The following is a 17986-nucleotide window of genomic DNA, read 5'->3' on the forward strand; positions in this document are numbered from 1 at the left end:
TGAAAGGCACTATATAATAGATAGATAATCTGTTCACACTCACAGCCCTATGCATACACAAATGTGTTCAGCCCTACAGCCGCCTGCACACTCACATACTGACGATATTCTTTCCCAGTATTTAAAAGCCTCTTTTTTTCACGTTTTCTTTACCTTGCTGTGACTCTTGGATCAAACTTGGCTCGGTACTTCGCGACTTTATTCTGTTTTGTCACCTCTTGATCTCCTTGTTTGTGCTTCTGTTTCGGCGGCTGGAGCGCGGGCGGCGTCGGTTCCTGCGCATCGCTGGCACAATAAACCCCCCAGAAGTAGCTTTTCTTCCCGGGGGGTTTAAGGGGCTCCTCCTCAAAGAGTTTCTGCTTCTTGTTTCCTTTCACGACCGCTTTGACGAAGTCCACGCAGCAGTTTTTTGGGGGCTCCGGCAGCACCTTGCTCGACCCGCAGCCCATGTCAGCAGCCGGCCACAGAGGGGGTCGCCAAGAGGGCCATGACCCCCGGGTGCGAAGCGGTCATTCCGTGCAAGTCCATGAGAACAGGAGAGCAGAGGCGGAAACAGCGCAGACGAAATGAGGAGGCGGCTGTTGCGGGACACACCCACACCGGACTCGTCTACAGTGAGGTGCGAAGCTCGATGGCTCGGAGTCCACAGCGCCTTGCATTTGCATTCCCTTTCCTCTTTTTGTGGGATCAGGTTACGCATGAGGGGGAAGATTCGAGTGAATCTAAAAGTAATCTGTCACGCACATGTGAGGAGTGAGAGTTTAACAGGTCAGTCAGTCATCATCCAACCTGCTATAGCCTAACTACAGGGTCACGGGGGTCTGCTGGAGCCAATCCCAGCCAACACAGGGCGCAAGGCAGGAAACAAAGCCCGGGCGGGGCGCCAGCCCACCGCAGGACATGGACACACACACGGGACGATTTAGAATCACCGATGCACCTAACCTGCATGTCTTTGGACTGTGGGAGGAAACCCAGACACACACGGGGAGAACATACAAAGTCCATGTAGGGAGGACCTGGGAAGCGAACCTGGGTCTCCTAACTGCGAGGCAGCAGCACTACCAGTACCGCCGCTCCCTATACGCAGAGTACGCAGTCTGCGTAGGGCACCAACTCCCAGGGGGGCACCATCCCAGCTGCTCGAAAAAAATCGATTTTATATATTATAATAATAAATTCATATTAATAATATACATATACAAATAAACAAAAATATAAACGTATACACTATATTGCATTTTACGGTGAACGCAGAGTAGACTAAGCACACGTGATGACGCGCGCGCCCTCATGTATTTACTTTTATTTGCATAAAGTTCTATTTTGGCCCCTATAGTAGGTGTTTCATTTATTATTTTATTTTTACTTCCGTAATATTTGGGGGAGGGGGCACAAAATTAAATTTCTGCTTAGGGCACCCATTTGGCCAGCAGCGGCCCTGAGCACTACCACCACGCCACCGTGTTACCCAGTTGAGCAGGTAACTCCTGTAAATAAAGAGCGACTTAACACGTCAGCATGCGGGAGAAAAGGGGCGAATTATTTAATAAAGACGGTCTACATGTTAACTGACTGAGCATATTACATACACAACCTGGGGATACATATATAAATGAAGACAAATACAGACCATACCATCTTCTATGCCATCTCAATCCTGAGCGGGGTCATGGGGGCGTCTGCAAACATAGAGAGCAAGGCAGGAACAATCGGTGGAGAGGGCGGCAGCGAACACACACATCCACCCACCCATTAGGGGCTAAGTTAGCATTGCCAGGCCACCAGCCCTGAATGTCTTTGGACTGTGTGTAAGAAACCACACAGACATGGAGAGAACATTCAAACTCCACTCAGGAAGGGCCCAGAATGCAAACCCTGGTCTGCCTACTGAGAGGAACGAGTGCTGCCACTATGCCACCATGCCACCCACAAATCTATCTATCATATAGTGCCTTTCATATCTATTGTGGACACCTGGGGCCTCTCCAGCTCCCCAAACACTTGACACAAAGTATAAAATAAACAAGAACGTTTATTTGTGGGGGATGCATCCCTAAAAAGTTCCCCACCACATTCACAGTCACAAAGCAGCACACAACAATAAAGCAGTCTGCAGCTCTGCCATCTCTTTCTCTCTCTCTGTCTTTGTCTTTCTGCCTCCTCCACTCCTCCATGCAAGGTTCATCTTTCTTCTTTCTGACTTTGGCTCCCTCAGTAGTGGCAGGCAACTCCTTTTAAGTTATCCTGGAAGTACTTCCTGTATCCTAAAGGCTTGGCCTGGAAACACTTCCAGGTAAGGCTAGAGCCCCATGAAGTGGGGCTCCCCTGTCCTTTCAGCACCCCCCTGGCAGCACCTAAAAGGGCTGAGTAACAGAACCCCAATGCCTATAATGCCCTGTGAGAAACCATGGCACTGCCACAAACCAGGGGGCCTGCCATCTTGCACTCTGGGAGAGATAATGCCCTGTGCGTTCTGCCTCCCCCATCATTTCATGTTGAGGGTGCCCTGGCCAGGGAAGGGTGCTGGCTGTCTGTCACAGCAGATAGATAGTATATCATTTAATCAAATATTTTTAATAAATGCATTAATTTGTGCCTTTCACATCTATCTATCTATCTATCTATCTATCTATCTATCTGTCTATCTATCTATCTATTATATAGTGCCTTTCACATCAATCTAGCTATTATATAGTGCCTTTCAGATCTATCTATCTATCTATTATATAGTGCCTTTCACATCTATCTATCTATTATATAGTGCCTTTCCCATCTATTTATCTATGTGTTATATAGTGCCTTTCACATCTGTCTATCTATCTATTTATTATATAGTGCATTTCACATCTATCTATCTATTATATAGTGCCTTTCACATCTATCTATCTATCTATTATATAGTGCCTTTCACATCTATCTATCTATTATATAGTGCCTTTCACATCTATCTATCTATCTATCTATCTTATAGTGCCTCTCCCTCTATCTATCTATCTATTATATAGTGCCTTTCACATCTATCTATCTATTTATTATATAGTGCATTTCACATCTATCTATCTATTATATAGTGCCTTTCCCATCTATCTATCTATGTATTATATAGTGCCTTTCACATCTATCTATCTCGTACCTTTCTTATCTATCTATCTATCTATCTATCTATCTATCTATCTTTGCACCGTAAACCAACGTACGTCTGTCACTCTGATGAAGTCACTTTGTCATTTGACACAGCACTTTGAGCCGTGTAGCATCGTGTTAAGAGCGCTGCCAGCCATGCAGCCCAGCTTTTGGTGGGCTGAAGTCCACAAGTCCAATTTAGGGCTGACCAATCATTAACCCGCACACTGCGTTGGGGGTCTTGTTTGTAGGAGCGTTGCTGTAGGAATCACAGCCCACGCAGCTGAGGCTTTGCAGGGCGGTGCTGTGTCGAGCTGGCATGCTTCACGTTATATATGGCTTTTTAATACTCTGATATCACCGTTCTTATGTCATTAGGATGATTTAAGCCAAGTAATGTTCTTTTATTTTTAGGCTTTAGTAACTACAGGGGGATAAAATTGATGAGCCACAGCATGAAGTTATGGGAAAGAGGAGTGGAAGATCAGTTAAGAAGTGACGTGATGATTAGTGAGCAGCAGGATGGTTTCATGCTAAGAAAGAGCACCACAGATGTGATGTTTGCTCTGAGGATGATGATGGAGAAATAGAGAGAAGGCCAGAAGGAGTTGCATTGCGTCTTTGTGGACCTGGAGAAAGCAAATGACAGGGTGACTGAGAGGAGCTGTGGTATTGTATGAGGAAGTCGGGAGTGGCAGAGAAGTACATAAGAGTGGTACAGGATATGAATGAGGGAGTGTGACCGTAGTGAGGTCTGTGGTAGGAGTGATGGAGGTGGGATTACATCAGGGATCGGCTCTGAGCCCTTTCTTATTTGCAATGGTGATGGACAGGCTGACAGACGAGATTAGACAGGAGTCCCCGTGGACTGTGATGTTTGCTGATGACATTGTGATCTGTGGTGAGAGTAGGGAGCAGGTTGAGGAGACCCTGGAGAGGTGGAGATATGAGGAGGAGAGGAATGAAGGTCAGTAGGACCACCAAGACAGAATACATGTGTGTGAATGAGAGGGAGGTCAGTGGAGTGGTGAGGATGAGGGAGTAGAGTTGGTGAAGGTGGAGGAGTTTAAATACTTGGGATCAACAGTACAGAGTAATGGGGAGTTTGGAAGAGAGGTGAAGAAGAGAGTGCAGGCAGGGTGGAGTGGGTGGAGAAGAGTGGCAGGAGTGATTTGTGACAGACAGATATCAGCAAGAGTGACAGGGAAAGGTCTACAGGACGGTAGTGAGATCAGCTGTGTTATATGGGCTGGAGACGGTGGCACAGGAGACAGAGCTGGAGGTGGCAGAGTTAAAGATGTTAAGATTTTCATTGGGTGTTATGAGGATGGACAGGATTAGAAATGAGGACATTAGAGGGTCAGGTCAAGTTGGACAGTTGGAAGATAAAGTCAGAAAGGTGAGATTGCGTTGGTTTGGACATGTGCAGAGGAGAGATGAGGGGTATATTGGGAGAAGGGTGCTAAGGATAAAGCTGACAGGGAAGAGGAGAAGAGGAAGGCCTAAGAGAATGTTTATGGATGTGGTGAGAGAGGACATGCAGGTGATGGTGTGACAGAACCAGATGACGAGGACAGAAAGATATGGAAGAAGATGATCCGCTGTGGCAACCCTTAACGGGAGCAGCCGAAAGAAGAAGAAGAAGAAGATTTTTAGGCTTCTTGGACTTTTTAAGTATGAGAATAACTCATGAGCTCCCTCTGTTGTTCACAAATGCCCAGTGCTTGCACTTAATAACCTTTTAAACCAGTGACGTGCGGTGAGGTTCGTGGCCGGTGATACATGGGCTCCTTCAGAATAAGATTTACAAATAAACTGCTCAAAAAAATTTAAGGAGGACTTTGAAAACATGTCTGATCTCAATGGGGAAAGAAAATCCTGCTGGCTCTCTCTACTGCTATGGACTGATATGGTGGTGTGTTAGGAACAAGAGGATGGAAATAATAATAATAATAATAATAATAATAATAATAATAATAATAATAAGAAGAAGAAGAAGAAGAAGAAGAAGAAGAAGACATTTCATTTATTCTTAGGTGCCTTTCTAAACACTCAAGGACACTGTACAATAGATTAAACACACATGATAACCAAAACTAGAATAGAAAATTTAAAATCAGACCGAGTAATTGTGATCAAAGAGAAAACGCAGTCTTAAAGAAATGAGTTTTAAGTTTAGATTTGAAAAGTGAGAACGATTCAATATTTCTAAGCTCAGATGGTGGTGAGTTCCAGAGCAACTGAATGGTGGTAAGACGGGCGAAGGGGACAGTCAAGTGGATGGAGGAAGAAGATCTGAGGGTGCGGGAGGGAATGGCAACATGGAGGGTGTCAAACAGAAATGGAGGGGCGAGGCTGTGGAGAGCCTTTAGAAGTTAGCAGGAGAATTTAGAATTGAATGCAGAACTAAACTGGAAGCCAATGAAGCTGCTGCAAGACGGGAGTGATGTGGTGAAGAGAGGGGGTCTAGTAATGATGCAGGGAGTTGAATTCTGGACCAGTTGAAGCTTATAAAGAGATTTGTGAGAAAAACCAAAGAAAAGGGAATTGCAATAATCCAGACGAGAGGTGACAAGGCCATGAATAAGGATAGCAGTGGTGTTTTTGGGGCTGAATACGATTAAAGTTACGCAGGCCGCGAGATGTTATTGATGTGGGATTGAAAGGATAAAATACTGTCAAGGATGACACCTGTGGGGAAGGGGAGACAGAAGAATTACCAATAAAAATTGAAAAATGATCAGTTTTGGATAATGTGGATTTTGTACCAATGAGGAGAACCTCCATTTTCCATCCATCCATTTTCTAACCCGCTGAATCCGAATACAGGGTCACGGGGGTCCGCTGGAGCCAATCCCAGCCAACACAGGGCACAAGGCAGGAACCAATCCTGGGCAGGGTGCCAACCCACCGCAGGACACACACAAACACACCCACCAAGCACACACTTGGGCCAATTTAGAATTGCCAATCCACCTAACCTGCATGTCTTTGGATTGTGGGAGGAAACCGGAGCGCCCGGAGGAAACCCACGCAGACACGGGGAGAACATGCAAACTACACACAGGGAGGACCCGGGAAGCCTAACTGAGAGGCACCGTGCCGCCCACCTCCATTTTGTCACTTGTTATTTAATTTAAGAAAGTTTGAAGAAAACCAGGATTTGATTTCTGCTATGCAATCAGTAAGTGAGGAGGGTGGAAAGGAAGCAGTAGGTTTGCTAGAGAGGTAGAGCTGGGGGTCATCAGCATGACAGTGGAAGCGAATGTGATGTCTATGAATGATATTACCGAGGGGAAGGAGGTAAAAAATGAAAAGGAGAGGGGTCCCAGGACAGAGCCCACCTATAGTGACAGCGGTGGGTTGGGATGTGAAAGCTTTAAGCTGAACAAACTGAGTGCGGCCTGAGAGGTACGATCTGAACCAGTCTAGTGGAGTGTGGGTAACGCCAATCGAAGATAATCTAGGAAATGAAGACGATCAACCTACAGAGGGCTGAATTCAAAGACACCCTGAAAATCAAAGGGTGAAAAATGATGTGGCAGGCAGGCAGGCAGGCGAGTCCATTTGGATGAATTTTCATTGCAGCAACTCCAAATCGTACTCAGTAGTTTGTGTGGCCCCCCCATACCTGACAACGTCCTAATGAGATGACGCATGGTGTCCTGTGGGATCTCCTCCCAGATCTGGACCAGGGCATCACTGAGCTCCTGGACAGTCTGAGGTGTCGGATGGACTGAAACATAATGTCCCACCCAGAGGTGTCCTATTGGATTGAGGTCAGGTGAGTGAGCGTGGCGGCCAGTCAATGGTATCAGTTCCTTCATCTCTTGCCACATGAGGCCGGGCATCGTCATACACCAGGAGGAACCCAGGAGCCAATGCACCATCACAGGGTCCAAAAGGATTTCATCCTGATACCTAATGGCAGTCAAGGTGCCGTTGTCTAGCCTGTACAGGTCTGTGCGTCCCTCCATGGATATGCCTCTCCAGACCATCACTGAAGCCCCCACCAAACCGGTCATGCTGAACGATGTCGCAGGCAGCATAACGTTCTCCACGGCTTTTCCAGAGCCGAGTTTCATGTATGTCACATGTGCTCAGGGTGAACCTGCTCTCATCTGTGAAAAGAACAGGGTGCCAGTGGTGGACCTGCCAATTCTGGTATTCTTAGGCAAATGCCAATCGAGGTCCACGGTGCCCACTAGAGGATGTCAGGCCCTCAGGCCACCCTCATGAAGTCTGTTTCTGATTGTTTGAGATGTTACAGACATTTGGCGCTACTTCCATGCGCGCCTGTTTGAACCTCTCCAGCTGTTGTGGTCCTTTATATTCCTGTAGTCGCTCTTCATTTTTTTTAACTTGTCCCTACACTGTTTGTAAGTCCGATGGTAGCCGTGTGCGCCCAAGAGCTTAGCGACCTCCTGAAAATCTTTTTCATTCCGCGTCGCCCCATCCAGCTCTCGCTGGATCTGCTCCTCGGCTACCAACGAGAGGAACGTCTGTACTTCCTCAATAGACCACGATACAGCCATTTTTGGTTAAAACAAAATGGTGCGTCCGAACCTTCGCTGGCTGCGCTAAAAATCTAGCGGGTCTGTTGTGTCTCGTGTCGCAAGTTCAGTGACGCAGTAATGACGATTTTCTCCGGCCAATCAGTGACCAGCAGAGTTTACACGTCACGTTTTGGTAACGGTTCGGCGCGCTTCGAACCTCGGCTGAGGTGGTACTAAAAAAAGGACCAGGTACTGTTCCCAGTGGAAAACCCCCCAAAAGTGAGCTGAACTGAACCGTGTCGTGCCGTACTATGCAGTGGAAAAGCGCCAATTCACACCACTGGCCGGCCTGCCTGCTGGAGGTCATCTTGTGGGCTCTGCCAGTGCTGATCCTGTTCCTCGTTGCCCAAAAGAGAAGATGCCGGTGGGTCCTGCTGATGGGTTAAGGACCTTCTAAGAGGGGCCCTGTCCAGCTCTCCTAGAGGAACTGCCTGCCTGTCTCCTGGAATCTCCTCCATGCCCTTGAGACTGTGCTGGGAGACACAGCAAACCTTCTGGCAATGCCACGTATTGATGTGCCTACCATCCTGGAGAGGTTGGACTACCTGTGTCACCTCTGCAGGGTCCAGGTATGGCCTCATGCTACCAGTAGTGACACTGACCAAGTGACAAATGCAAAACGAGTAACAAAACAGATGAGGAGGGAAAAATGTCAGTGGCCTCCCTCCAGCTGTTAAACCCTTCATTCCTGTTTTGGGGGTCGTCTCATTGTTGCCCCCTCTAGTGCACCAAAGCAGCTGAAACTGATGAAGAAGTCCCTCTGCTACTTCACTGAGCAGATCAACAGTCCACAAGTGTCATTGACTTGATGCTATACTCTCATTAAAAAGGGGTCCTTTCATTTTTTTGAACAGTATATATGAACCCCTGCGGTGGGCTGGCGCCCTGCCTGGGATTTGTTTCCTGCCTTGCACCCTGTGTTGGCTGGGATTGGCTCCAGCAGACCCCCATGACCCTCTAGTTAGGATATAGCGGGTTGGATAATGGATGGATGGATACGAACCCCAAAGAGTCGCTTATTCACTATTCAGTTGTCAGCCAGCATGCACACGGACTGCTGGTGATGTTTCATATCTCATTTTTTACACAAACACAGGTAAGGCGCCTGTCTGACTATTAAAGAACGAGAGAGAGCGGAGAGAGCGCTTCTGATCCGCACCCTCCATGTGTAATAAATTTGCCGTAGCAATTCCACAATTCCTCTTCATTCAATACCAATGAAAGTATAGACCGGCGTACGAAAAAAATGGATTTCAATTTTGACCTTGAAATATTTAGTTGTTTTTTAAAAGTTTTTAATTCTGATGCTATAATCAATTTTAATACAGACTGTTCAACAAAAGGATAACAAGACAAACAAAAGAATATTTTATTTAATTGAGTTTTTAAATGGGCGGCACAGTGGTGCAGTTAGGAGACCCGGGTTCACTTCCCGGGTCCTCCCTGCGTGGACTTTGCATGTTCTCCCCTCCGGGTACTCCGGATTCCTCCCACAGTCCAAAGACATGCAGGTTAGGTGGATTGGCGATTCTAAATTGGCCCTGGTGTGTTTGTGTGTGTCCTGTGGTGGGTTGGCACCCTGCCCGGGATTGGTTCCTGCCCTATGTTGGCTGGGATTGGCGCCAGCAGACCCCTGTGTTCGAATTCAGCGGGTTGGAAAATGGATTGATGGATAGTTTTTAAATATCGGATTGGTTTTTTTTTTTCTTAGTCCGCTCCCTTTTTTTTATTTGTAAATGAAGTCCATGCGCGTATGCTTCTTCACGAAAATCTCCGTCACTTCCTTGTGAAAGTCCTCCTTGTTTTCCTTTAGTTTTTAAAAGTCTTAATCTTCCATTTTGGCAGTCAGTCATTACAAAAAATAAAACTAAACGGCCCGCTGCAGTGCACTTCACTTTCTGATGTCGCTAACTTATTGGTGCCTCTGAGTAGAACAGCAGCAGCAGCAGCAGCGAGCACCTGTTGGGCTCACATGCGCCCTCTTCAGGACGGCACGGTACTGTCTCCCTTACTTTGTGCCTTTTCACTGCGGCTTTATATCCGATCAGCAAGACTAAATATGTCACACGCATTCATTAAAGATATTAGCCAGACTGTGCGCAGTCAGGTATGGAGGAATATTTCGGACAAAATGAAATAAATAAATAAATAAATAAATGCGTAAATAAATAAAAGTACTGTGAAATTTGAGCATAAATAAATAAATGGGTCATGAAATGAGAGCCTTAATAAATAAATATGTCATGAAATGAGAGCATAAATAAATTAATGTGTCACGAAATATGTTTTTCGTTGCTTATTTATTTATTTCATTTTGTCCGTAACATTCCTGCAAACCGTCATGAAATACGACTTGAAATAAAACTGTCACTCTCACTCGTCAAAGTTGAGAGGGTGGGCTCTAACACGCCCTCTAGTTACTGATTGGTGAATCGATAGCACAAGAATTAATTAGAAAAATGCTTACTACTGCCGATGAAATGGATTCTGCCGAAGATATTACGTATTTCAGAGAGAGAATTGAAGATTTATCGGAAGAAATTACAATGTTGGCGGCCCTTTTAGACTCCGATATAGATGAAACTGTTTTTGAAATTATCGATCAGGTGATGCAGTACCCTGCTCTGGACGTCCAACCTTTGACATTCCAGCTGAGTCAATAGAACACCTTCTGTTATGCGGTTCAAAGTACGACAGATTGCAGATCTATATGGTGTGTCGGAGAAGACGATCACAAGGCGAATGAGCCAGTTTGATATACGGTAAGCTGCAACTGCTGTATTAGTGCAGGTACTTTGACATGGAATGCCCAAAGCAGCTCCAACTAATATTTTGAACTGAACAACTTTACCACTGATCAGAGCTGTACAGTTGTTTGAAAAGTAGCTGCGAATATGCAACTGACTTTCTACTCGTAAAACAAGGGTCAAATACTCAGTTCTAAAAGGGCCGCCAACATTGTAATTTCTTCCGATAAATCTTCAATTCTCTCTCTGAAATACGTAATATCTTCGGCAGAATCCATTTCATCGGCAGTAGTAAGCATTTTTCTAATTAATTCTTGTGCTATCGATTCACCAATCAGTAACTAGAGGGCGTGTTAGAGCCCACCCTCTCAACTTTGACGAGTGAAAGTGACAGTTTTATTTCAAGTCGTATTTCATGACGGTTTGTAGGAATGTTACGGACAAAATGAAATAAAAAAATAAGCAAAAAAAAAACATTTCGTGACACATTTATTTATTTATGCTCTCATTTCATGACATATTTATTTATTAAGGCTCTCATTTCATGACACATTTTTTTTATTTATGCTCACATTTCACAGTACTTTTATTTATTTACGCATTTATTTATTTATTTCATTTTATCCGAAATATTCCTCCATAGTCAGGGTGTATAATAAACGTGTCTACTTACATCGCATTGGCGTCATACAGAGAGACAGTGACAGGCACGCGCCAATCACAAATATCAACCCCGTCAGTGTGTGAGGAGAGCGCAGTCCGAGGGGAGGGGAGGGGAGAGGAGGCTCGTCGCTGCTGCACCTAGCGTTTCTCCCATCTGTTTGAACAGGAAGTGCGCAAAATCAGTGATTGTGACAATAACATTGATCAAAATTGTTGGAATCATACAGAAAACAATTTTATAGCACAGACCAGTGGACACAATTGTTTTATGCTATCACTAGATAGATAGATAGATAGATAGATAGATAGATAGATAGATAGATATGAAAGGCACTATATAATAGATAGATAGATAGATAGATAGATAGATAGATAGATAGATAGATAGATAGATAAATGTGAAAGGCACTATATAATAGATAGATAGATAGATAGATAGATAGATAGATAGATAGATAGATAGATAGATAGATAGATAGATAGATAGATAGATACTTTATTAATCCCAAGGGGAAATTCACATAATCCAGCAGCTGATACTGATACAAAAAAACAATATTAAATTAAAGAGTAATAAAAATGCAGGTAAAAACAGACAATAGCTTTGTATAATATTAACGTTTACCTTGGGTGGAATTGAAGAGTCGCATATTGTGGGGGCGGCACGATCTCCTCAGTCTGACAGTGATGCTGCTCCTCTGCCTGGAGATGACACTTTTCAGTGGATGCAGTGAATTCTCCATGACTGACACTAGCGACTGGGAACCTGATTGAATCGGGCTACAAATTCTAGGTTTCTGAAATCCATACTTTCCCTGCAAAGAATTATTTGGTTTTTTAAGTCCTTGAAATGATTTTGTTATCATGGCACTGATCTGTACTTAAAATAGACCTTTTCGGCCGATGTAATGAAGAGTTTCCTGTTTAAATGGGGCTGCGAGACGTGAACTCAGCTTTTCAACGCACCTCATTTGATTTTTTCCGGCAAACAAATTTTCAAAAGATACTGTATTTTACGACTCTAATCAGAGTCACAGAGTAATAATTATGTCGGCGAGGTCATTTTAGATCTGAGATTGGATACAATTTAAACAGTGACCGTTGTTAATACCCAGCCGTCATTACTCAGTTTGCCAACAGATGTCAGAAGGACGGATGCCCAAAAATAGATTTCGACGTACCAAGCAAATGGCGATACGCTCTAAATTACTTACGGTTCTGGGACTGTTGAAGGGTTTAAGTCAGTCGACGATGTTAGTCCTGGAAAGTACGCCCCACCAAACCAATGTTGCAAAAACCAACCGAACTTACTGTTATCTGCTCGAACCAACACCGACTTACAATACTCGGCCGTCCAGCGGCGTCACTCGAGCATTCGAACATTCTTAGCCAATCATGCAATACTGTGTCCACGTGTGCCACGTGATGTCCTAACTACAGAGGCAGAGTCCCATTGCATGGTTCTAACTTGTACTGAGTCGAGGTATTGACGTGAACGCCATACAAACGGATAGCATCAAATTATACATAAGCATTGTAATTAATTTTGTTTTTACTTTTCATGATGACCTCACCTGCCTCTCTGGTCCGAGGTACGACTGCGGGATCGCAAAGAAAGACAGAAGGATAGCCGACCTCGGACAGTCTGGCTGAGCATTTTGGAGGCAGCTAAGCTGGGGGTCAGTTGAATGGAGTTGGTGGCTGCTGAGTCTCCGCTGGCTACGTGAGTAATGGGTGAGCCAGGGAGACACAGAAAGAAGGACGTGGGCTGAGATCGGAAGGAAGGAGCTAATGAGTGCATTTTAACCTCTGGTTTTATTGGATTTATTTATTATGGTTTTTTATCCCCCACTGTTTACCTGTTTTTATGGATTAATTTATTTATTGATATTTGGAACTCAGCACTGTGGACACTTTTTGTTTTGTTTGGATTTGGTTTTTAATAAAGCACCCTGGCACTTTTCCACCATCCCCTTACTACATGTGAGATTTGTCCCCATTTCTCTGCTCCGGCATAACTGTTACTGGTGTTGGGTTCGAGAGGCTCCCCATATGTGAAGAGGGAGTCTGGAGGGGGCCCGCACCATCACAATCGTGACTGAGACAAAAGAGTATTCACGAATGGTGGGGGCATCTCCTGGGTGACTCAATTTAATAAACTGAATTAACAAAAACAATGCATGAGGCGGCAAAAACAATAAAATCAAATCTGACGTGAGGTGAGTAGGCAAGTGACACAAACTATTCTCTAACAAACGATTTACCGCTCTGACGACGATCTTTTTGCTCGTAAAATAGTTTGTTACGATAGCAGCCGACGAGAAGAATCCAGAATGAATGGCAGAATTTGGGTATTTGAGGGTTCCTCTCGAGCGCCTCCTTCTCTTGGCTCAAAAACTAATCAGCACATCGTCATCTGATAACGGGCAGAAGTTTCGAGTTTGGGATTTTTCTGTCCAATCATTTTAGCCTCATGAAACTGTGACACACAGACAGACACACACCCATCATCGAGGTATTGATGTCTAAACGTCTAAAACGTCGAGATCCATCGAAAAGTGTAGATCGAAATTTTGGACGAATCTAAATCTTTCATTCCTCCCCCATAGATGACAGGTTATGGTGCGGGAGGGCACAAAGTAAGAAAGAAAAAAAAGATGGACAAGTTGGGTTCCAGGTTCGAAGTGTGACGCCACCCTCTGACGTTGTCTGGTTTTATAGAGCCCCCAAAGCAGAAGGGGGTGGGGTCAGCTCTGGGCATTGAGTTCAGGTTTAGTTGACCTCACTGGGTGAAGTAGGGAAGGCTGTTAGTGTGAGCGCCCCCTCTTGTCCTGGAGAGGTATTGCTTACCTCTGCAGTGCCCGTAAGTTAGCTAAGTTTATCAAGGTGGGTCCATTGCAAAGTACGCCCGATTGCTTATGTTCATGCAGAGTTCACAATGGACAATTAAAACAAGTCAGCAAGGTATTTACAGAGTGTGAACTCCATCCATCCATCCATCCTTACATGTTCTGCCGCTTATCCAGGTCCAGGGCCTGGTGGGGGCAGTAGCCAAGACCATGATGCTCTTTTCCCGACCACCACCTCTAACTCATGAGGGGATACCATCGTGTTACCAGGCCAGCCGAGACATATCATCTGTCCAGCATGTTCATGTAAAACGAAGAGACAGACAAATATTCAATAATATACATTATATATATATATACTAGGGAGACAAGACGTGATCTTCTCGGAAGACAATTTGACGTCCTGTGAGACAAGATAGTGAGATAACATTTAAAACAAGTTCACGGACATCCAACCTCACAGTTGTTGGAATGCTTTTGGCAGACACGCTTCATGTGCTACCAGCTCTTAAAACAACGACAAGCAGAACACGCAGCTCGCCAGCAGATGATCCAGGTCTTGTTCAGAAAGCGGACACCATCTTCCTCTTGCTGTTTGTTTCAGAGTGTCCTACCCCTACTACAAACCATGAACTTAAGGTTCGTGGGGGTAAGGCCGGGTACACCAGGGTCCCTAATCTGAAATATTTAGAATAGGTGCCTAATCTTAAAATAGTGCAAGGGTGTCTAATCTTAAAAACAAATGGCGTCTACTTTCTGAACAAGACCCAATGATTCAACCACATCTCCTTAGCGTGCGTATATATATATACAGTGGAACCTCGGTTTACGAGTAACTTGGTTTACGAGTGTTTTGCAAGACGAGCCAAAATTTTTAATAAATTTTGACTTGATAAACGAGCGATGTCTTGCAACACGAGTAGTATGGATACACTTTGTCTGCTGAGCGTCATGTGATCACAACTGAGCTGATGGTGGTTCTCTCTCTCTCTCTCTCTCTCCTTATCTCGCTCGCCCAGCACGTCTCTCTCTCTCTCTCTCTCCTTATCTCGCTTGCTCGCTCGCCCAGTGCGTCTTTTTCTCTCTCTCTCTCTTCTTATCTCGCTCGCCCAGTGCGTCTTTTTCTCTCTCTCTTCTTATCTCGCTCGCCCACTGCGTCTTTTTCTCTCTCTCTCTCTCTCTCTTCTTATCTCGCTCGCCCAGCGCCTCTCTCTGTTTACTACAGCATTGTGACTGTGTGTGTGTGCTGTGAAGTGCGAGTCCTCATCTTGCTACCCAAAACACGAAGCTGAGTCTCAGTACTTTAACACCAGCTGAATAAACACCAGTTTATTCAGTTTGAAACAGCAACAGCGCTGTTATTTATTGCAGCGGGATCTTTATAATGTTCCTTGATCTTTTGGATGCGCTTATACGGCTTAACTGCTACAGCGCTGGGAGACTGCGATTGCTTTGGGACAATCTTCAGCGTGTCGTCCCGTTGGGTGGAATTCCACATGAGTTTAGAAACTCACCCCAGCCATGATTCTTTTTAAAGGTAAATTGCAGGTTAATTTGTATTATGTATTTTACTTTATATTTTGTATTAATCCTTTTTATATGAATAGTTTTGGGTTGTGGAACGAATCCTCTGAGTTTCCATTATTTCTTATGGGGAAATTCGCTTTGATATACAAGTGTTTTGGATTGCGAGCACGTTTCCGGAACGAATTATGCTTGCAAACCGAGGTTCCACTGTATATATATATATATATATATATATATATATATATACTTTTTCACACAGGGCCATGTAGGTTTGGATTTTTTTTTTCTTCCTAAATAATAAAAACCATCATTTAAAAACTGCATTTTGTGTTTACTTGTGTTATATTTGACTAATGGTTAAATGTGTTTGATGATCAGAAACATTTTGTGTGACAAACATGCAAAAGCATAAGAAATCAGGAAGGGGGCAAATAGTTTTTCACACCACTGTATATATATATATTTGCACGCAAAACACCACCATCCCAAAAACACCACTGCCTAATTACTATACAAGAACACGAATATTCAAATATTTACATTAACCCCCTCGCCCCTAAACAATAAACAAAAACAGGAACACAAATACAAACACAGATTAGGTAAACACAGCGATTGAAAATGTGGTGATAAATGAGTCCAAAATAAATTCTGGCGGCACTGATACTGGCTGTAGTGATATTGTGCTCCTTCCCGAAAACAAAACGACCTCACCGTGAAAAATCCTGGCCATGGCTGGGATGAATCTGAACCCTGGGATTACTCGGCTCTGGCTGTCGTGATGTTGAATCGGATGTTTCAAAAAGCAAGCAGTGGACTAAAGCAAATGATCGGAAGGCTATTGGAAGAATGTTATGTGGAAGGGTGAGAGCAAAATAGAACTTTTTGGTTTAAATGAGAAGTGTTATGTTTGGAGAAAGGAAAACACTGCATTCCAGCATAAGGACCTTATCTCATCTGCGAAACATGGTGGTGGTAGTATCGTGGTGTGGGCCTGTTGAGCTGCATCTGGGCCAGGACGGCTTGCCTTCATTGATGGAACAATGAATTCTGAATTATATCAGAGAATTGTAAAGGAAAATGTCAGGACATCTGTCCATGAACTGAATCTCAAGAGAAGGTGGGTCACGCAGCAAGACAACGACCCTCAGCACACAAGTCGTTCTACCAAAGAATGGCTAAAGAAGAATAAAGTGAATGTTCTGGAATGGTCAAGTCAAAGTCCTGACCTTATGTTGTGGAAGGACCTGAAGCGAGAAGTTCATGTGAGGAAACCCACCAACATCCCAGAGTTGAAGCTGTTCTGTACGGAGGAATGGGCTCAATTCCTCCAAGCCGATGTGCAGGAATGATCAGAAGTTACCGGAAACATTTAGTTGAGTTATTGGGGGGTCACAGTAGATACTGAAAGCAAAGGTTCACGTACTTTTGCCACTCACAAATATGTAATATTCGATCATTTTCCTTAATAAATAAATGACCAAGTATAATATTTATGTCTCATTTGTTTAACTGGTTTCTCTTTATCTACTTTTAGGACTTGAGTGAAAATCTGATGATGTTTAAGGTCATTTTTATGCAGAAATATAGAAAATTCTAAATGGTTCACAAACTTTCAAGCACCACCGCAGACTTAAGCTCAGCGTTTGACACCATTGATCATTTGTATTTTACTGCACAGGATAGAAAATGACGCAGGGCTCACAAGTGCTGTGCTCGCCTGGTTTAGTTCTTATTTATCAAATCGATTCCAATGCGTACAGAAATGTGCTGACAGGACTCAAAAGTTCAATATGGTGTCCTGCAGGGCTGTTTTCACTTTACAGGCGTCCACTGGGATCTCTCATCAGAACACATCAGAGTAACGGGGACTTCTAATAAATAATAATCATACTTTTTATTTATTCATAGACGCCTTTCGAAACACTCAAGGACACTGAACAATAGATAAAACACACATGATAAACAAAACTAAAATACAAAAATTAAAATCAGACAGAGCAATTGTAATCAAAGAGATAAAGCAGTCTTAAAGAGATGAGTTTTAAGCTTAGATTTCAAAGTGAGAATGACTCAATATTTCTAAGCTCAGATGGTGGTGAGTTCCAGAGCAACCATAGTGGTAAGATGGGTGAAGGGGACAGTCAAGTGGATGGAGGAAGAGGATCTGAGGGTGTGGGAGGGAATGGCAACATGGAGGAGGTCAGACAGAAATGGAGGGGAGAGGCTGTGGAGAGCCTTAAAAGTTGGTAGTAGAATTTAGAATTGAATGCAGAACTGAACTGGAAGCCAATGAAGCTGCTGCAAGACGGGAGTGATGTGGTGAAGAGAGGGGGTCTAGTAATGATGCAGGTGGGCAGCTGTGGAAGAGAGGTGAAGAAGAGAGTGTAGGCAGGGTGGAGAAGAGTGTCAGGAGTGATTTGTGACAGACGGGCATCAGCAAGAGTGAAAGGGAAGGTCTACAGGATGGTAGAGAGACCAGCTGTGTTATATGGGATGGAGGCAGTGGCACAGGAGA

General features: G+C 44.2%; 1 protein-coding gene across 1 annotated transcript in view; it reads right to left on the reverse strand.

The window, feature by feature from the left end:
- The window catches only part of LOC120530122 (serine/threonine-protein kinase H1-like), a 59951-nt gene extending 59287 nt beyond the window's left edge, over window positions 1–664 (reverse strand). The window contains exon 1 of the mRNA XM_039754301.1: window positions 154–664. Within this exon, the coding sequence (XP_039610235.1) occupies window positions 154–449 (296 nt within the window). The 5' untranslated portion in view covers window positions 450–664. The remainder of the gene's footprint in view (window positions 1–153) is intronic.
- Window positions 665–17986: the final 17322 nt, after the last annotated feature.

This window comes from Polypterus senegalus, chromosome 5 (genome assembly GCF_016835505.1).
Source record: "Polypterus senegalus isolate Bchr_013 chromosome 5, ASM1683550v1, whole genome shotgun sequence".
Classification (NCBI taxonomy): Eukaryota; Metazoa; Chordata; class Cladistia; order Polypteriformes; family Polypteridae; genus Polypterus; species Polypterus senegalus.